We start from the raw sequence: 21,763 nt of genomic DNA on the forward strand, positions 1-21,763 counted from the left end.
CTTTATACAGTTTTAATCCTTGTCAGAATGATTTGTTTAGCTTTAATTAATGTTGTCGTTCTTGAAGAATATTTTGTGTTTCAGCTTCATATCGGAGATGGTCATTTTTGGTGTGATCAGATTGAATGTGAAAATACGTACTTAAGTTATGTTTAACCAATTATTCTTCAGGTTCAAGATGGTTTTTAATTTTATATGGAAACATACTTATTTAAATATGAGCAATACACACAAAATGCTGGAGGAACTCAGCAGGCCAGGCAGCATCTGTGGAAAAAAGTACAATCGATGTTTCTACTCCTACTGCTCCTCAGTTTTTTATTCTCCAGTCCTGCTGAAGCCTTTCGGCCGGAACGTTGACTACTTTTTACAACTCGCATATTTGAAAATAAATAGTTCTAGCAACAATTTCAGATGTTAATTCCAGTTTTCCTTGCACTGAAATCATTCCTAGATGCTTAAAGTTCATGAAGGTATAAGTTTTTAAAGTGCTCTTGAGAGATGCCCATCTTTGTAGGCATAATATTAACATTGTTGTGGTATTGATTATTACATCTGTGGGCTGGCAGACAAGCAGAAGCAAAGAAATTTGATTTAGGCAGGTGCTGAAAAGCTACTATAACAAATATGATGCATATCAAATCAATAGCATTTATGCCTCAACTGCTTTGAGATAAAGGAGAACTTAATCTGTGACTTAAAATATCTGTAGTTGATCAAATTGTCTTATAATTATGATGCTTTTTCTTTGTTAGTCATTCTTTATGAATCCAATTGGCTTCCTCTTCCCATATCCGCCTGTTTTTCTTGCTTCCTGTGTTCAATTTCTTCTCAATCGCTCTAGTCTTGTTTTCCTGTCCATGCATTTTAAGGTGTTTAATGCTGTAAAGGTAGTAGAACCATCCAGAGGCAAGAAAGTTTTCTCAGCTTAACATGGTTTGTTGATTTTAAACAGTTGCTGAACTACAGATTAAGAATTTATAATTGCTGCTGATAAAACCTGGACTTTGCTCTTATATCTCTCTCCATCTGCAACTTTTCATTTAACTAGAACTGAATTTCTACTAGCTTTTGATCAGTTCTTTGTACCTTTAGGGAGAGTGAAAGGACCCCTTGCCTAGTTGTAGTGATCCAGATAACTTTACAGCCACACTGCTCACATACCAAACAGAAAGAAACGAGCTGCACATTAAACCACATACCTTAAATGGCAACATCATTAAAGTGTGTTTCACTTCAGTCTCTGATACAGAACGGTAAGGGTTATTACAGCGGAATCATTGCTATTATACTTCAGTCATTGCATGTTGTTTATCTGAGAATTGATCCAGTTTGCAGTGTTTGTCTTGATTAAGATAAGGCAATGAAAAGGGTGGAGCAGTCCAAACCTAAATAGAAGCAAAAATTATCCTGATTTAAAGTACCTACTAAACTTTGGAGTTTATCATGTACATTTAAATACTCTTTTTCTGATTGGCTAAACTGAATATATAAAATTGATTTTTAACTTTGAACTCTTTCAGCATTGTGTTGAATAACCATTTCAATAATAAAATGACTGGTAAGAAATAACATAGTTCTTAAATATCCTTTTGTCCTTAAAATTAGGAAACTTGCCGTATACATTTATGAAACTTTCATTGGTATATTCTTATCAAAGAAAACAGCATGATGCACTACTTTTTATGCGATAGTTTGTGTAATTTTACTTTGGGCGGAATGATTTAGTATCATAAAGGATGTGAACAGTCATGTCAGTGATCATAACGAGGTTACTGTGTTCAGTGTCATTTGGGTTTATGCAAAGCATGTGCTATGATAGTTTTCTTCCATGTTGGTTGATTGCTTTACTGCTGATAATGTGTTGAATTGGAACATCTCGATTTAATTTTTTCATGTTCTTTGGGGTAAGTAAGGTATTTATTGGTTATTTATTTTGTTAAGTTTATTCTATTAGCTTAAATTGTACTTATTAATTTGCTACGCAACAAATAGAGTGAGCTTAATTGAAGAGGAAATGTACAGTAGATAGTTTGTAGTGTTCTGTAGGTTTGTTTTATCATGTATTTACTCTATGGAGTAAAATTCAATTTCATAATTCATACTGAGATCGTTTAATCAGATCTTTTTGTTCAGGTTAATTTCTAACAGTTGTTTAAAGAAGTTATAAAGGGAGGAAAATTGCTTTCTTTTTATGTTTCAACCCATGTATTTGATGGAAGTAAATGTGAAAGAGGTCTTTTGGAATTAATAATGAGAATAAATTTTAGTATTTCTACTAAAAAAAGGTACTTATTAAAGTTGTACTATTGATGAGGTATTTTGCAATGATCTAGTTAGTTATGTGGTGCAAATGACAATATTAGATTCTCAGAAACCAGTTAGCAGAAGTTCCTTGAATGTATAGTAAAACATTGAACCAAATGGAACATTAGCTTAAACACTGTCTTGAGTTGATAGATTTCTGTCAGGATGGCAATGAGGGGCGTTGCATACATAGAAACATAGAAAACATACAGCACAATACAGGCCCTTCAGCCCACAAAGCTGTGCCGAACATGTCCCTACCTTAGAGCCACCTAGCTTTACCCATAGCCCTCTATTTTTCTAAGATCCATGTACCCATCCAGGAGTCTCTTAAAAGACCCTATTGTTTCCGCCTCCATCGCTGCCGCCGACAGCCTTAAGCATTTCTGGTTTAAGGAGATGTAAGTTTGTTAGGTTTCCAATACTGACCACTGTACATGATTCCTGAGAAATATGCTTGCGATTAACTTTGATAAGCTTCACACAAAAACAATGGCTAAGGGTCATGGCTTCTATAGAAGGGTACCTCAGCAGGGATTAATCCATTCAGAACAAGATAGGAGCTGATTGATAGTGATTAAAATTTCTCTTAAACACTTACATTTCATGAATTTTGCTTGACTGATGGTTGTCATTCATTTATGAAATAAAAAAATCTGGATTAAATGGACTATTGCTAATATAGTGTTGGAACAGAAGGGCATGTTCACCATGTATCCTACTTGTTATCTAGGTAATTGATGACAGATTGGTACAAATGCAGTAAAGATGTCACAAAGCATTTACAACATTATTTTTAATTTCCAGAGTCACAGAGTGCAATACATCATTAAGTATTCTGCATTGCATTATGTAACTGCACCACGATCCACAAAGTATCTTCTCAAATTCAGGATATCTAGACTTATCTAGTAATTACATAGCATAGAAAAAGAAACTTGTATTGAGGAAGTTAGATATTGGCCACAGAATTGAATATTAAACTAATTGGAGGGATAGGTTCTTCAACCACCAGCATGTTGTCACTTCATCAGAGTCAAGGTAGAATCAATTTTTATTCCTTGTGACCAGTCTAGGTATAAGGATTTTGTTGTCAATTGTGGATTTACAACATGTTTAAGCAAAAATCATGCTGCAAAAGATGGTGCTTTGCTAGACTATGAAGAAGGTTATCAAAAATTACAGGGGGATTGTGATCAGTTAGGTAAGTGGGTCAAAGGTTGGCAAATGGCTTTCTATTTGGATTAGTGCAAAATGTATTTTGGTAGGATTTGTACACCAAATTGTCAGACCCTGGACAATTTGAGTAACGGAGGGACCTAGGAATACAACCACATAGTTTGCTGAAAGCAGCATTGCAGTTAGACAGGGTAGTGTGGAAAGTATTTGACAAGCTGGCTTTCATCAGTCAGGGCATTCAGTTCAGAAGTTCATATGTTATGTTGCAGTTGTACAAGATATTGCTTAGGTTGCACTTGGAGTGTTGTGTACAGCTTGGGCTCTCTTATAGGAAAGTTACCATTAAAGAAGATATGCGGGGATATTGCCAAGCTTTGGTAGCCTGACTTATAGGGAGAGGCTGAGCAGCTAGGACCTTTTCCTTGCAATGTAGGAGATTGGATGTATAGAAAATCATGGGTAAAAGCACATAGTCTTTTTCACAAGGAAAGGCGATCTAAAAACTATAGGGTATAGGTATCATTTCAGGGGATTTGTCCTGAATCCAGCACATAACTGCCATTACAAAAAAGGCATGGAAATGCTTTGACTTTCTTAGAAGTTTGAAAAGGTTCAGTATGTTATCTAAAACTTTGACAAACTTCTATAGTGGCATACTGGAGGGTATACTACTGGTTGCATCACAGCTTGGTATGGAAACACCAAATGCACTTGAATGGAAAAGCCTACAAAGATAGTGCGTACGGCCCAGTCCATCATTGATACATCTGCTTGGAACGCTGTTGCAGGAAAGTTTCATCCATTATCAAGGACCCCCACCATCCAGGCCATGCTCTCTTCTTGCTGCTGCCAACATGAGGCAGGTACAGGGGCTTTAGGTCCCATAGCAACAGGTTCAGGAACTCTTTATTACCCCTCATCCGTCAGGCTCCTGAACCAGAGTGGATAACTTCATTAAACTGTTTCAACAACATATAGGCTCACTTTAAAGTAATCTACAACTTAGGTTCTCAATATTAATTGTTTATTTTTATTATTTTGTTTTATTATTTTGCTTTGCTTTTTGTATTTGAACAATTTGTCATCTTTTGTATATTACTTGTTTGTCCTGTTCTTTTGTAGTTTTTTTCATTGATTCTTTTGTGTTTTTTTGTATCTGATGCAAATGCCCACAAAAAGTGAATCTCAGATTAGTATATGCTGACATATGTACTTTGATAATAAATCTACTTTGAACTTTGAAATTTGGGCAAATGGGACTAGGTTAGGTGTGAACCATGGTTAGTATGGATGAGTTGGGCTGAAGGGCCTGTTCCCAAGAATATACAGTGGCATGCAAAAGTTTGGGCACCCCGGTCAAAATTTCTGTTACTGTGAATAGTTAAGTGAGTAGAAGATGAACTGATCTCCAAAAGTCATAAAGTTAAAGATGAAACATTCTTTTCAACATTTGAAGCAAGATTAGTGTATTATTTTTGTTTTGTACAATTATAGAGTGGGGGGAGGGAAGGAAAGGAGCACCATGCAAAAGTTTGGGCACCCCAAGAGATTTGAGCTCTCAGATAACTTTTACCAAGGTCTCAGACCTTAATTAGCTTGTTTGGGCTATGGCTTATTCACAGTCATCGTTAGGAAAGGCCAGGTGATGCAAACTTCAAAGCTTTATAAATACCCTGACTCCTCAAACCTTGTCCCAACAATCAGCAACCATGGGCTCCTCTAAGCAGCTGCCTAGCACTCTGAAAATTAAAATAAATGATGCCCACAAAGCAGGAGAAGGCTATAAGAAGATAGCAAAGCATTTTCAGGTAGCCGTTTCCTCAGATCGTAATGTAATTAAGAAATGGCAGTTAACAGGAACGGTGGAGGTCAAGTTGAGGTCTGGAAGACCAAGAAAACTTTCCGAGAGAACTGTTCTTAGGATTGCTAGAAAGGCAAATCAAAACCCCCGTTTGACTGCAAAAGACCTTCAGAAAGATTTAGCAGACTCTGGAGTGGTGGTGCACTGTTCTACTGTGCAGTGACACCTGCACAAATATGACCTTCATGGAAGAGTCATTAGAAGAAAACCTTTCCTGCATCCTCATCACAAAATTCAGTGTCAGAAGTTTGCAAAGGAACATCTAAACAAGCCTGATGCATTTTGGAAACAAGTCCTGTGGACTGATGAAGTTAAAATAGAACTTTTTGGCTGCAATGAGCAAAGATATGTTTTGAGAAAAAAGGGTGCAGAATTTCATGAAAAGAACACCTCTCCAACTGTTAAGCACGGGGGTGGATCGATCATGCTTTGGGCTTGTGTTGCAACCAATGGCACGGGGAACATTTACTGGTAGAGGGAAGAATGAATTCAATTAAATACCTGCAAATTCTAGAAGTAAACATCATACCGTCTATTAAAAAGCTGAAAGTGAAAAGAGGATGGCTTCTACAACAGGATAATGATCCTAAACCCACCTCAAAATCCACAATGGACTACCTCAAAAGGTGCAAGCTGAAGGTTTTGCCATGCCCTTACTGTCCCCCGACCTAAACATCATAGAAAATCTGCGGATAGACCTCAAAAGAGCAGTGCGTGCAAGACGGCCCAAAAATCTCACAGAACTAGAAGCCTTTTGCAAGGAAGAATGGGTGAAAATCCCCGAAACAAGAATTGAAAAACTCTTGGCTGGTTACAAAAAGCGTTTACAAGCTGTGACCATGCGTGGTGCCCAAACCTTTGCTTCGGGCCCTTTTCCTTTCTTGTTATTTTGAAACTGTAAAAGATGGAAATAAAAAAAGTAATCTTGCTGAAAATATTAAAGACATGTGTCATCTTTAACTTGATACCTTTTGGAAATCAGTTCATCTTTTACTCGCTTAGCTGTTCACAGTAACAGAAATTTTGACCGGGGTGCCCAAACTTTTGTATGCCACTGTATATCGTGCATGTGTTATTTCTGATGACTTAGCTGGCTGATGTTATTTCAGTTGAGATAAAATGTGATTTTAAACAATTCTTGTGAATTTGTTCCATTCTTTGTTCAAACAAAAACTGCTTTAAAAGATATCTGATTCGGACACAGTATTTATGTAACAATTAGGGAGACTAACAAAAGTCTAATCAGATGTTGAGTTTTCAATCACGAATGCAGTTTATGCTCAATCGGAGCAGTGAACACACATATGATCATAAAATACGTGGCTTTCTTCACACATGAACTTTTGTATTTATGCAAGTTAGCATTTTGCTTAAATGTATCTAATCACTGTTCTGTTTTCCAGTTTATAATAGAGTCATTTTAATAACCTTTTCTTGTCTAGTTGACACCAATTTTCAGGGGACCATCACCTTGCATAGGATAGTTTTTTATGTATATAGAATTTTGGTATCAGTCCTTGAGAAGTTTTTTTATGGTGAACTCTTTTCTAAACTGCTGCAGTCCTTTTGGTGAAAATATTGATAGCGTATTTGGATAGAGAATCACTTGGGCAAAGTGATGATTATGTGTCAACAATATATTTTCAAGTAATAATGGTGTTCCATTAGGGGAAGTGCAGGTGGTGGTATTCCTATACTCTTGTCCTTCTTGGTAGTTGAGGTAGGTCTGGGAAATGTTGGTGGAGTAGCGTAGGTGAGCTTGGTGTTGTATTTTAGTTAGTGTCCCAACAAAGCTACATTAAAGGCAAAGTAAAAGCATTAAGTACAATATGATTTCATAATTCTAATGGAAGTCTTACTTATGTGTCTACCTTCTGATATCATAAAGTATTATATTTTTTTTATAGTTGAATAAATTCTTGTGTCTTGCAATAAATCCAGAACATAATGAATAATTCAATGTATTTTCTTTTTTTTTTAGACCGGAATCTGTAGAAGCGAGCCCTGTGGTGGTAGAAAAATCAAACAGTTATCCGCACCAGTTATATACCAGCAGTTCTCATCATTCGCACAGTTACATTGGTTTGCCTTACGCAGTAAGTTTTGGAATTAATAGAATAACTGCGTTTCTGGTTGGATATTTTAACTTAAGATGAGCAGTATATTTTTCCAACAATTTTAACTTGGGATTATCTCAGAAAATGTTCTCCTTTAGTCTATAAGGCATTTATTGCTTATACCTAGTTGCCCTTGAGAGGCACCAGTGCTTGTGCTAAGCTGCCCTCTTAAATAAACTAGAGTAGCAAATGCTGTCATATGAGCTTTTTTCCCTTGACCATAACAAGGCGATTAGAGAGAGTGTGAAAGAAAGTGTATGGCCTGCTTCCTTCATTGCTATGGACATATAAAAAAAGAGTCAGGAAGTCATATTGCAGTTTTAGTGAGACTGCACTTGGAGTATTGTGTGCAATTGTGGTACAGGGTTGGGAAGAGGTTTGCCTGAATTGAAGGGTAATTGCTATAAGGTGAGGTTGAACAGATTTGTATTGTTTTGAATGGAGTATGGGAAGCTGAGGGGAGATTGAAGTTTATAAAATAATGAGAGACATAAATGGGATAGACAGTCAGAATCTGTTACCAGGGTAGAAATGTAAAGTACTAGACAGTTAGCATTCTTTCTTGTATGCATATGACGTCCACTGTCATTGGGTCAGGTGCAAGGCAGATTATAATGCAATCCTTTTTATTGGCACTTGAAAGTAAATATACTCATCTTGAGGTCAAGAGCTACTAAGTGTGAAATATGGAGATGTGACAGCCTCTTCCATAACATTACAAGTGGGGAGGAGGGGCACAGTAGTGTAGTAATTAGCGTAACGCTATTACAGTGCTAGCAATCAGTGATCCAGGTTCAATTTCAATCGCTGTCAGTAAGGAACTTGTACATTCTCCGCAACACTGGATGGGTTTCATCTGGGTGCTTCAGACTCCTCTCACGTACCAATGATTTATGTGGTAGAGTTGGTATGTTGTGGCATGCAATGTCGGTGTCAGAAGATGGTGACACTTGCCGGCTACTCCCTGCATTTACTTGGACGATGTTAGTCGTTAACACAAATGATACATTTCACTGTATGTTCATGTGGCAAATAAAGATAGTTTTTAATCTCTTTAAGTTATCATAAACCCTAGAATTTCCCCTTAAAACATGCCTCAGAATGTGGTATTTTAAATACTCCAGCTGGCTTACATTCTCACTAACATAGTGAATTGAAGCATTCTTGTTATATAGTGACATGAGGAAGCTGTCTTGTTATATAGTGACATGAAGTTCACATCTTGGGAATCAGATAAAGACAAAAGTTGTGATTGTGAATATAATTATTTGCCTTTGCACCCTAACGTATCAGTTTTTCTCCAATTGTCAATCCTTCCAGCTTAAAAAAAATCCTGTAATATGCATTTGCACATCTCTTCACTGAACCCTGTTACTCCCAACATGAAAGTTATTTGCTCAACAATATACAGTGGTGCCGGAAAGTTTGTGAATCCTCTAGAATTTTCTTTATTTCTGCATAAATATGACTTATAATGTGAATCAGATCTTCACATATGTCCTAAAACTAGATAAAGAGAACCCAATTAAATGACACATAAACATTATACTTGTTCATTTATTTATTAAGAAAAATGATCCAATATTACATGTATTTGTTGGAAAATGTATGTGAACCTTTGGTTTCAGTAACTGGTGTGACCCCCATGTACAATAGTAACTTCAACCAAACATTATTCTGCACATCAGCTTGGTAACGCTTGATCTGCATATCAGCTTGGAGGAATTTTAGGTGATTCCTCCTTACAAAACTGCTTCAACTCTGGGATATTGGTGGGCTCCCTTGCATGAACTGCTTGCTTCAGGTCCTTCCACAACATTTCTATAGGATTATGGTCAGGCCCATTCCAAAATACAAGTTTTTTTTTTAACCATTCTGTTGTTCATTTATTCTTGTCTTTCGGATCATTGTCTTGTTCCATTATCTAACTTCTGTTAAGCTTCATGTGATGGACTGCTACCCTGACATTCTCTTGTAAAATATCTTGATACAATTTTGAATTCATTGTTCCTTCAACGATTGCAAGCTGTGCAGGCCCTGAGGCAGCAAAGTAGCTCCAAACCATGATGTCCCTTCTACCATGCTTCACAGTTACGATGAGGTTTCGGTGTTGGTGTGAAGTGCTCTTTTCCTCCAAGCATAACAATGCACATTTCTGCCAAAAAGTGCAACTTTTGTCTCATCTGTCCACAGAACATTGTTGCATAAGCATGTGGAACATCCAGGTGGTCTTTTGCAAACTTGAGACATGCAGCAATTTTTGTTTTTGGAGAGCAGTGTTTCCCTTGTTTAGTACTTTTCTTATAGTGAACACATGAACAGAGACTTCAGCAAGTTCTAGAGATTTCTGCAGGTTTTTTGCTGTTACCCTTAGGTTCTTTTTCAGCTCCTTCAGCATTGCACGTTGTGCTTTTGGTGTGATCATCCAGGATGCCCACTCCTAGGGAGAGTAGCAACAGTACTGAATTTCCTCCATTTGTAGACAGTTTCTCTTACTGTGGACTGATGAACACTCAGGTCTTTAGAAATGCTTTTGTAGCCTCTTCCAGCTTCAGGTATCTCAACAATTCTTCTAAGGTGCTCTGAAAGTTGTTTTGATCAAGGCGTGGTGCACATAAACAAATCTCTCTTGAGAAGAGCAGGGTTTGGGAGATTTTAACCACACTAGTCTGATAAAATCACTAAGGAACTACCATCAACAGATCACTTGCAATACCAGAGGAAACAACACACTGGACCATTGCTACACCACCATCAAGAATGCCTATCGTGTTATTCCATCTTGGGAAGTCTGATCACCTAGCTGTACTTCTGCTCACTGAGTATAGGCAGAGACTGAAGACTGCAGCACGAGCAGTGAGGAACAAGAAGGTATGGACAAGGGAAGTACAGGACTGCTTTGAACCGGTAGCCTGGACTGTATTCAGGGATTCATCTTTGAACGTGGATGAGTATGCTGCATTTGTTACCAACTTCATTAAAACCTGTGTGGATGATTGTGTGCCCACAAAGACTTACTGTACATTCCCAAACCAAAAGCCATGGATGAACTAGGAGATACATCGTCTGCTGAAGGCTAGATCTGTGGCATTCAAATCTGGCAACCCAGGCCTGTACCAGAAAACCAGGTATGATTTGTGGAGGGCTATTTCAAGGGTGGACAGACAATTTCACACGAGGTTGGAGGTGACATCAGATGCATGGCAACTGTGGCAGGGTCTGCAAGACATTACTTCCTACAAAGCGAAAAGCCTCTTATGCACACTTTGAAAGGGAGAACACAACTACAGCTGTGAAGATCCCTGCTGCACCTGATGACTCTCTGATCTCTGCCTCAGAGGCCGATGTTAGGCTGTCTTTAAAGAGACAACCCTCGCAAGGTGGAAGGTCCAATGGAGTACCTGGTAAGGCTCTGAAAACCTGTGCCAACCTACTAGCGAGAGTATTCAAGGACATTTTCAACCTCTCACTGCTACGGGTGGAGGTTTCTACTTGCTTCAAAAAGTCAACAATTATACCAGTGTCTAAGAATAATAATGTGGGCTGCCTTAAGGACTATCAGCGGGTAGCACTCACATTGACAGTGATGAAATGCTTTGAGAGGTTGGTCATGACTCGACTGAACTCCTGCCTCAGCAAGGATCTGGACCCATTGCAATTTGCCTGTCGCCACAATAGGTCAACAGAATATGCAATCTCAATGGCTCTCCACATGGCTTTAGACCACCTGAACAACACAAACACCTACGTCAGGATGCTGTTTATCGACTATCACTCAGCATTTAATACCATCATTCCCACAATCCTGATTGAGGAGTTGCAGAACCTGGGTCTCTGTACCTCCCTCTGCAATTGGATCCTCAACTGCCAAACCCGAAGACCACAATCTGTGCGGATTGATGATAACATATCCTCCTCGTTGACAATGCACACTGGACAACCTCAGGGATGTGTGCTTAGCCCACTACTCTACTCTCTATATACACATGACTTTGTGGCTAGGCACAGCTCAAATATCATCTACAGATTTGCTGATGATACAACCATTGTTGGTAGAATCTCAGGTGGTGACGAGGGGCTGTACAAGAGTGAGATATGCCAACTAGTGGAATGGTGCCACATCAACAACCTGGCACTCAACGTCAGTAAGACGAAAGTGCTGATTGTGGACTTCAGGAAGGGTAAGATGAAAGAACACATACCAATCCTCATAGAGGGATCGGAAGTGGAGAGAGTGAGCAGCTTTAAGTTCCTGGGTGTCAAGATCTCTGAAGATCTAACCTATTCCCAACATTTTGATGTAGTTATAAAGAAGGCAAGAGATTTGGCATGTCAACAAATACACTCAAAAACTTCTGTAGTTATACCATGGAGAGCATTCTGACAAGCTGCATCACTGTGTGGTATGGAGGGGCTACTGCACAGGACCGAAAGAAACTACAGAAGGTTATAAACCTAGTTAGCTCCATCTTGGGTACTAGCCAAAAAAGTACCCAGGACATCTTTAGGGAGTAGTTTCTCAGAAAGGCAGCGTCCATTATTAAGGACCTCCAGCACCCAGGGCATGCTCTTTTCTCACTGTTACCATCAGGTAGGAGGTACAGAAGCCTGAAGGTACACACTCAGCGATTCAGGAACAGCTTCTTTTTTCATAAAAGCAAAATGTGTCCTCCATAATTTCGGAGGTGTGTAAAGCTTTATGGAAAGCGTTGCAGCCAGAGTTCCTTCCCTGCCCTTCAGTCACCCAGTGGGAAGCTATTGCAGCATAGGATGAAATGCAATGCTACCAAGCAGACCAATCACAGTTGTTGTGGTTTGTGCTGCCACGACACATAGTTACAATTTGGGAAAGGTGCATGTCAGGCTACAGTGTAGGGATCCACGTAGGCACTGCGTAGGGTTCGTGACTATGCTAGACATAATTAAGTGTTTCGATTGTAGTGAACGAAGTAAGGACATTGTCCGCGCGTTGAACTTGCCTGCGCCACCATTCGCACTTTTTATACGCAGAGAGGAAGAATTTTGAAAGCTGCCAATGTTACTGTTGGTTCTGCTCATAGCAAAGTGGTCTCTCTTAGTTAGCATCCAATAATGGATAAAATGGAAGGTCTATTGCTTAAGTGGATTGATGGGTGTACAAAGCGTGGTGTTCCGTTTTCTTATACTTAAGGAGAAATTAGTCAGTCTTTTTAATAAGCTGAAACAGAAAGCACTGGACGATGGTGATGAAAGTGTTGTGAAAGTGGAATTTAAAGGTAGTCATGGGCGGTTTGATCGGTTTCTGAGGCGAGGGCAGCTTCATAGCTTAAGCAGCAGTCCCCAACTTCTGGGCCGCGGACCAATACATTGCCGCGAAGAATGCAGTGGTGCAGTGGTAGTTGGAATGCACACAGCACATCTTTAAGAAAAAAACCGAAATAAACAAGCTAATTAATTAGGTGCCACCCAGCACGGAAATGTCAGCCCAGATCAGAGGCGATTGCTGATTGCGTCAGGTGGTTATTCGTATAAGCAAGTGTTTAACTGTGACGAAACTGCAATTTATTGGAGTCTTCCTGATTCTGGTAAGTGAAACTACACTGTACATACATTATTTCTATTTTATATAGGCTGTGTATTTTTATGTGTTATTTGGTATGATTTGGCAGCTTCATAGTTTAAAGGTTACTGGAGAGTGTTTCTGCCAAGAGCGCTTCCACGAGACTAAACAGTGCTGCAGAAAAATACTTTTATTTTATATAGGCTGTGTACTTATTATATCATTCCTACTTTTACTACATGTTACTGTTATTCTAGGTTTTATGTGTTATCTGGTATGATTTTGTAGGTTATTATTTGGGTCTGGGAACGCTCAAAATTTTTTCCCATATTAATAAATGGTAATTGCTTATTCACTTTATGATATTCCAGCTTATGAACTGTTTCATAGGAATGCTCTACCTTCGGATAGCAGGGGAAACCTGTACAATATTTCTGTATTTGCACGTTTTTAAAAATCTATTCAATATATATAATTGATTTACTTGTTTATTGATTATTTTTTATTTTATTTATTATTATTTTTCTGTCGGCTAGATTATGTATTGCATTGAACTGCTGCTGCTAAGTTAACAAATTTCATGTCACATGCTGGTGATAATAAACCTGATTCTGATTCTTCATGAGTAACCTGACTTGGTGTGTCTTTTTTACCGGGCAGGGCATCTCTACAACCCACACCTCCAATCTCAACTCATTGATTGGAACACCTGACTGCAAATAGCTTTTGTAGAAGGCATTGCCCCAGAGGTTGTGTTATTTATTTAATGAGTTCTTTTTATTTAGTTTTAAGACTTGCGTGAAGATCTGATCACATTTATGCAGAAATAGCGAAATTCTATAAGGTTCACAAACTTTGTAGCATCACTGTAGGAAATGAGTCTGAGCATAATTTGAGTTTTCCACTCTACTGCTGATAATACTATAGTAATTTTTAAAACGTGCACAGATAGGCTGTTAAACTATATTTTTGGTGTGGTTGCTTTGTTTCATAACAATTAAAAGTTCTGTTGATGTTAATTTGATAATTTTCCTGATGTTAGTTCTTGATATAACTTTGATGTAGTGGTTAAACACTAATCTTAACCATTTTGAAGAACAAATTGCAGTGATGTATCTGTTGCTTTGGCATCTAATAGAAATTATTTTTTTTTACAAATGGCTTATGTAGTAGTTGAAGTGGCAGTGATTGACTTTCAAACCAATTACTGTTTTAGTGCAGTGGAATAAAATTATCAGTTTTATGTGTTATTTTGCAATTGTTAACAATTTCTCCTTAACTCAGTTTGATTGAAACAATTCACAAATTCTATAAGATTTATTGTTATTGTGTTGGGTCCAAGAAGTATTGATGGTGCTGGATAGACATAAACTGCTTCTACACAATTTATTAAAATAGTACAGTAAAATAACATTTAGAATTGGGTATCTTGAAATTTAACATTTTCATTTGCAGGACCATAATTATGGTGCTCGTCCTCCACCAACTCCCCCAGCGTCCCCTCCTCCAGCAGTTGTGATAGGAAAAAATGACGTGAGCATATTCACTACTGCTAATTTTGATGAGACCTCCAGTGCCACCACGATCAGCACTTCTGAGGATGGAAGTTATGGCACAGATATTACCAGGTGCATCTGTGGGTTCACCCATGATGATGGATACATGATCTGTTGTGACAAATGCAGGTAAGATTGCAAGATTTGAAACTTTGCCCTTCATCTGCCTCTTTCCACAGTTTTATATTTGAAAGGATTGTTTGGATTCCTTCAAAGAGACTTTTTTAGTCACTTAAGACTAAGAATGTGTCCGATTTATGATCTGAGAATTGATCTTATCATTAGCCTCAGCTCATCTATTTTGTATTACGTCCATTAGAAAATCTGCTGTTTACCATTCAACTTCTCCTGCTAAAGGACAGTAGTCGTTTGATAATTTGCTTCGTTCATCAAAGCCATGTGAATGTCTGTACCAGAATAATAATAATCACTTAATTGAAATATTGGAAAAAGGAGAAGAAAATTACTGAGAATGTTGAGAGGTTCGCTCAGTTGTTGCTGGTGGACAGTCTGATTATGGCTTTGATCTAGAAGCAGTCACTGCTGTCGCAGATAACAATATGATTTTACTCTATAACAATAGAGCAGAGTTTTAGTAATGATGTGTCTAGCATGGGTTTGGGTAGCTTTGACATAATTTCTAAGTGAAATTGATATATTGGCAACTAAAAAGGGTCAGATTAGTTGGAATAATGTGGACTGTTTCTAACAGCCCATTTAGCCCACACATCTGCTTGAACAATCTTCCAACCTCTTGTTCTGTTCTGCTCTGTAAATTAATTTCTCTTGTGCCAATCCACACTTTGTCTACTTCCAACAACCTTTTGAGATGATGCATTCCAGGCTATTGTCAATCACTGTGTTTGAAAAAAAAGTTCTTCCTGACAATCCTCTTTATCCCATGCGTAGACTTAAATCTATGTCATCTACTCTATGTACCTTCAATTAGTGGGATCTATGTTTATTTGACTGGCTTATCCAAGGATGTTATGATCCTGTACACCTCCGTCAAATCTGCAGCTTCATTTACTCGTTTACTCCATTTACTTCAATCTGCATTGTAATCTTCAGCTGTTGTCTCTTCAGAGTTGCCATTATGGCTTAGGAAAAAGAGCAACAATTTTGACCACACAAATGATGTTCTGAAAATAACTTTAAAAAAAACATAATTTGAATGCTAAATTTTGTCCAGGACAATGTTGATACCTCCTTTGGTCTTTAAAATAGTGTTTTAGGATCTTTTGGTTTTACTTAAGAGTCATTTTAGCAGTTCATCTGACAGTTCAGCACTTGAACTGTCAACCTAGATCTCTGTGGTCATGCCACTGGAGTGGTATGAAACTACATCCTCCTGATTGAGGGGAAGATAAGCCGTATCTGGTTTTAAATTGTTAATTATTTTGTATCATATCATTCTTAAAGCAGACATTGCTGAGACCTCCTAGCTTTTACTGGAGCATTAATATGGTATCTGTATTTTTATAAATCTTCAGCACTAATAGGACAATCTACATCCAAATTTCATTTCCGGACAGATAATCAAACTTACAACTATTTCACCAACACACACAAAATGCTGCCTGGCCTGCTGTGTTCCACCATCATTTAGTGTGTGTTGCTTGAATTTTCAGCATCTGCAGATTTCCTCGTGTTTGCGAACTCTTTCACCAGTTGTTTTAACAGAAAATGTTCATCATATAATAATAAAAGGAATAATCAATAGATTTTACGAAATCTCCAGGGATGAAAGAAACTACAAAATTATTTCAGAACAATTTATAACATTGGACTGGTAAAGGTGCTAGTTGTTGTTCCTGATTTTCAATAAGAAAATTATTCAGATTCTATTTGTGTGGTAATAATCTGAACAAAAACAGGACTATTAATGAATCAGTAATTGAAAGGACTTAGTAAAGCTGTAGTCTTTATGAATTCAAGTATGTGATTTAAATGCTTGCTCCTGTGTATTTACAGTACTGTGCAAAAGTCTTAGGCACCCCAGATCTTTTATATGGTTTCAGATGGTACGGCCTTCACAGAGCCCTGATCTCAACATCATCGAGGCTGTATTGGATTACCTGGAGAGACAGAAGCAAGCGAGACAGTCAAAGTCTGCAGAAGAACTGTGGCAAGTTCTCCGAGATGCTTGGAACAACCTACCAGTTGATTTTCTTATAAAACTGCACAACAGTGTTCCTCAGAGAATTGATGCAGTTTTAAGGCAAATGGTGGTCACACCAAATACTGATTTGCTTTTGTTTCTTGCTGTTTACTGCTCTTCATAGTTTTTTTTTTGATATTTAGAAACTTTCATTTCAATTTTGAAAGCATCTTTGCTATATAAATTTTTTAATGTGCCTAAGACTTTTGCACAGTACTGTATATATGTTTAAAATTATGTTTCTTTTAAGTGGTCTTCCTCAGACTGTCAATTCATTCTTCTCAAGAGTGTCTACTTTAGAGCCTGATAATAAGTTCTTGTGCAAAGTTCAGGGAATATTATTTTACATCAGGTCTTCAAGCATCTACTTGATTTGATGCTGGAAGTTCTAGATTGGAAATATTCAACAATTTACCTAGAGAAATACCTAGATTTTTAAAAAAAATTGTTGGGAAAAGGAGTGATGTTTATATCAATCCATTAGAAGGATCTTACTGGATTCAGTTTGTGTGTGTGTTTTTTTTTGAGATCTGGGTAATCCTCTAAGGTCAGTGTTTATTGTACCTAATCGTACCTGAGGAGGTAAAGTTGATTGGTGTTCTTTAACTGCTGTAGTCCATTTTATGAACTATACTTTAGGGAGAGGAATTCAGGATTTAGATCTGTTAGTGACAAAGTAATGGTCAATTTATTTCTAAACTGAGATATTGTGTGACTTGGAGGGAAGCAGGTACATAAGTGTTGTCCTTGTGCTACTGAAGATCTTAATCTTTCATGGTGCTTGAATGTTTAGGAATTGCGGCTGGAGTAGTCTAGGCAAGTAACTGTAGTAAATTATTTGCTGATACACCCTGCAGTCATAGTGTGTAAGTGGTAGAGGAAGTTTGTTTAAGATTGCCAGTGGAGTTGGTCTTCTTTCTCCTGAAAGATGAGCAGCTTGTTGGATGTTGTTGAATCTGCATTCAAACAGGTATTGGAGTGCATTCAACCACTTGCCTTGTAAATAGTAGCAAGGCTTTGGGTGGCAGGAAATGAATTACCCACCACAGGATGTGTCGACCAGGTCTTTTTGTATGTATTTATGAAGTTACATAGATTAGTTCAATTTATAGTCAGTGGTGACCTCGTGATATGTATGATCAGGGAATGGGCAATGTAATGCCAGTGAATGTTCATTTTCATTTTAAAATCTTTCTTATTAATTATTATTGAAGATCAACACAAAAACCATTAAAGTAATCAAGTCAACATGTCAATATGTACAATGAGGAATTAAATTACCAAATAACTGATTAACAAAGCTAAACAATATATCAATAATAAGAAGAAAAAATAAATTGTTAAAACTATTTTTTTTTGGAAAAAAGAAAGAAGGGAAAAAGAACCCCTACTAACTACAACAAAAAAACCCCTGCTAACAAAAAAAAAGAAAAAGGACATTGGGAGCACAACCCCAGAGCAATACGCCATACAAGCTTCCATCAGTGAATGTTAAGCTGGTAGTTGGCCAACTAATTTGAAAGATAACAAATTAGACTTCAAAGCAAATTACTGACTTTGTATATTTGCCATGCATTAAAAGTACAACTTAAATATTTAGATGATTAAATATGAGTTTTAAACGCAATATCCCGGCTGGTGGCGTAGTGGCATCAGTGTCAGACTTTGGGTTGGGTTCGAATCCAGCTCCAGCTGGCTCCCCTGCACGCTTTCCATCCGTGCTGAGTTATGAGCTGGTGATCTCTTTGGAAACTCACCCGGTAGAAGGCAATGGCGAACCACTGCTGTAACTTGCCTCGTGTGTGAATCCCCACCATGTCAGAGAGGCGTGGAGGGACATTGTCCGCTAACCGGAGAAACTCCGGATGCGATGTACCTCTTCTTTTATTCTGACAGCGAAAAGGTATAATTAATCTTATAGCATAGAAGAAATAATGCAGAGCATACATGGACAGCAAAGTAGAAATATATTTCTGTGAATTCCATATTTCTGTTATTTTTGGTGAGATAAGTTTACATTTTTCTGCACTTCCCTCATAACTTTTACTCTATGATTTCATTACTTCCTTTGTTAAAGCTTTGTTATTTTCTATTCTTTTATGATGCAAATCTTTACATTTTTTCTGATTTTAGCTGAGATTTTCTTGTTGATTTGTATGTGAAAGTTCCTAAAATTTTTCAATTATATAACAAAGAATGAGAAACACTTAGAACCCTATTGGTTTCTATTTTAAAGCCTAAATTAACACAGTGAATTAGTTTAAATTTACTTTCAGCTTTACACAATGCTATCAGATTGCACTGTCATTATTTCACATGTAATAGTCTTAATTTTTAAAATAAAAATAACCAGTTGATTTGCATTACAGCAGTTCTTATGAAAGATGAAGATAAAGACTTGAAATAAATTGCCTCCATAATTAACTGTAGAAGTTATGTCTTTCATTGCAGCTTTTTTCTCAATTTGATCCTTTTACTTTTTATTTTATGTAGCGTGTGGCAGCATATAGATTGTATGGGTATTGATCGGCAACATATACCAGAAACCTACCTATGTGATCGTTGTCAACCTCGGTATGTATAGTTGATAATATAAAAGATTTTTATATTTTCAAGATTTAATTGATGTTTCAGAAAACTGAAATACTGTAATTATTATTTCAGGAGTTTGGATAGAGACAGAGCTATGTTGTTACAAACAAGGAAAAGGGAAAATATGTCAGGTAGGTGTGAATCCGTATCAATGTAAAAGAGATCTTTATTAATGTAAAGTTGTGAATCAGCTGTGGAACAAAAGCAGTCAGTCTACAAATTGTTTTCACCTGAAATTCAAAGGCCATGCAGTGAGATAACTAGCCGAAGTTCAGAATCGGGATTAATATCACTGGCATATGTCATGAAATTTGTTGTTTTGAGGCAACAGTACATTGTAATACTTAATAATAAAAGCTATAAATTACAATAAGAAGTATATATAAAAAAGTAAAATTTAATGAAATGAAAACCAGATGATGATGCAACCAGTGAGAAATCTCTCTGTGGTACATTTTTAGAAATTTGAGTGTCTTTGGTGGCATACCAATACTTCTCAAGCTCCCAATGAAATTCCTGCCCATGGGAAGTTTCTGTTAGATTCGATATTCTGGAAGGGATAGATCAGTTTAGATGATTGAACTCTGCTTGCACTCTGGCCTTGTACTGTTGTTGACTTTGCCATGCCTTTAAGCCAGATCATCCCAGAAAGATGTAATGATTCATTCAGGAATCAACTGGCAAGTTGAAACAGATTGAGGTATAACCCAAGTGATGAAACCTTGGTATTTCCAGTGAGTTTATGTCACTCTGTCACTAATATTCCTTTTTATCATCCTGGTTATTTTTGTTTTTTATCTACTTGGAACATTTGGACATGAATTATTTTTGAATTTGTTGCAGAAAATTATGGATGGATTTTAAAACTAAATACTTGTTAACAAATTGACTTGAATTGCGTTCTTAATTGAATACCAACATATCTCTCTTGGACGAGCAATGTGGACTACACTTAGTGGCTACTTTAGGTATATTTGTACACCTGCTTGTTAATACAGATATCTAATCAGCCAATCGTGGCAGCAAGTCAATGCATAAAGGCATTCAGACATGGTCGAGAGGTTCATTTGTTGTTCAGACTAAACATAAGAATGGGGAAGAAATATGATCTAATTGACTTTTGACTGTGAAATGATTGTTGATGTGAGGTCGGGTGGTTTGAATATTTCAGAAACTGCTAATCTCCTGTGATTTTCTTGCACATAAACAAAAAAACATCCAGTGAATGTCAGTTCTGTGGGTGAAAATGGCATGTTAATGAGAGAGGTCAGAGGAAAGTGGGTCAAGCTGACAGGAAGGTTAATGGTAACTCAAATAAATAACCACGTGTTTCAACAGTGATGTGCAGAAGAGCATCTCTGGATGTACAGCATGTCGAATCCTGAGGTGGATGGGCTAAATTGGCAGAAGACTACAGTGGGTTCCACTCCTGTATCTAATAAAGTGGCCACTGAGTGTACTTTAGCAGTTCATTCTCATTTCTGCATTTAGGGAATTGTCAAGTTTTATAATTTTTAAAAAAAATTTCTTCCATCTTTCAGTTTTTGTTCATCTGTTTTGGTTTTCCCCTCTATAAATGATTTTATTTCTGTTCTAGTCTTGATTTATATTTGACTATTATGATACACCATCCTGAATTAACCTCTAGTTTCTTTTCTAATCCTTAATTTCTCCTTTGTTAGAGATGAGCAAGCTGGTGCCATTGTCCACTAAAGCCCCAGACTTTCCTATGTCTTCACTGTTTCATTAATTTATCTTTTCATCACATATGCAAATTATTTGTTTGAACTGAAGGATACCAAGGAAAGTAACTTGCGTAAATCATGACATAAATATAGAAAATGCGAGGGGGCGCTAGTGAGGCGTGTTTTTTCAAGCTCCTCATGGCACACCAAACTTTACAAGTTAAAACTGCCTTTTTGAACGCTTGACTCTCAATTTTTGTTGCAAGAACTCTGTTGTTTCTTTCTCTTTTACGCCACCAAAAACTGTAACATGAACGTGTCCAGTTAAACAGCACGAGGTGGGAAGGGAGCCATTCACCCACTAGTCAATGCTGCAGCTAACATTAGCCGGGACCAAGCTAGCAAGAACCCTCCAGACATGTCGTCAGCCGAAGAGGAAGAGGAGCTTCCTCTTATTTGGCAGAAAATGTCAAACAAGCTTTTGCAGTCCTTCAATGAGCGGTTTGACAAGTTTGAGCACAGTTTCCAGAGTCTGTTGTCCGTCCAGCAAGCGCTCACTGAGAGACTGTTGAGCACCGAAAATCAGATTGCCGACCACGAGCAGTGAATCCATGCCGTGGAAACTTCAGTCACTGAGCTGCGGCAAGAAAATAAAAGGCTGCGGGCCAAGCTTTCAGATCTGGAAGGGAGATCCAGATGCAATAACATAAAGATTGTTGGTGTCCCAGAAGGTGAGGAGAAAGGGAGGCTGACTGAATTTGTCGCT

The 21,763-nt window shown here is 37.6% G+C and overlaps 1 protein-coding gene across 8 annotated transcripts in view; it reads left to right on the top strand.

The window, feature by feature from the left end:
* The window catches only part of kmt2e (lysine (K)-specific methyltransferase 2E), a 131,803-nt gene that overhangs the window by 40,290 nt on the left and 69,750 nt on the right, over positions 1 to 21,763 (top strand). For 7 of the 8 annotated variants that reach the window (XR_010021134.1, XM_063072860.1, XM_063072858.1 and 4 more), the window contains exons 3-6: positions 7,329 to 7,443; positions 14,459 to 14,688; positions 19,214 to 19,294; positions 19,385 to 19,443. Coding sequence is in view for 7 of the 8 variants with exons in the window: in XM_063072860.1 (XP_062928930.1) it covers positions 7,329 to 7,443; positions 14,459 to 14,688; positions 19,214 to 19,294; positions 19,385 to 19,443 (485 nt within the window). In the remaining variant the exon portion in view is untranslated. Of the gene's footprint in view, positions 1 to 7,328; positions 7,444 to 14,458; positions 14,689 to 16,472; positions 16,688 to 19,213; positions 19,295 to 19,384; positions 19,444 to 21,763 lie in introns of those variants that run through there. The other variant, XM_063072864.1, reaches the window with a different exon arrangement.

Source organism: Mobula hypostoma, chromosome 20 (genome assembly GCF_963921235.1).
Source record: "Mobula hypostoma chromosome 20, sMobHyp1.1, whole genome shotgun sequence".
Lineage (NCBI taxonomy): Eukaryota > Metazoa > Chordata > Chondrichthyes > Myliobatiformes > Myliobatidae > Mobula > Mobula hypostoma.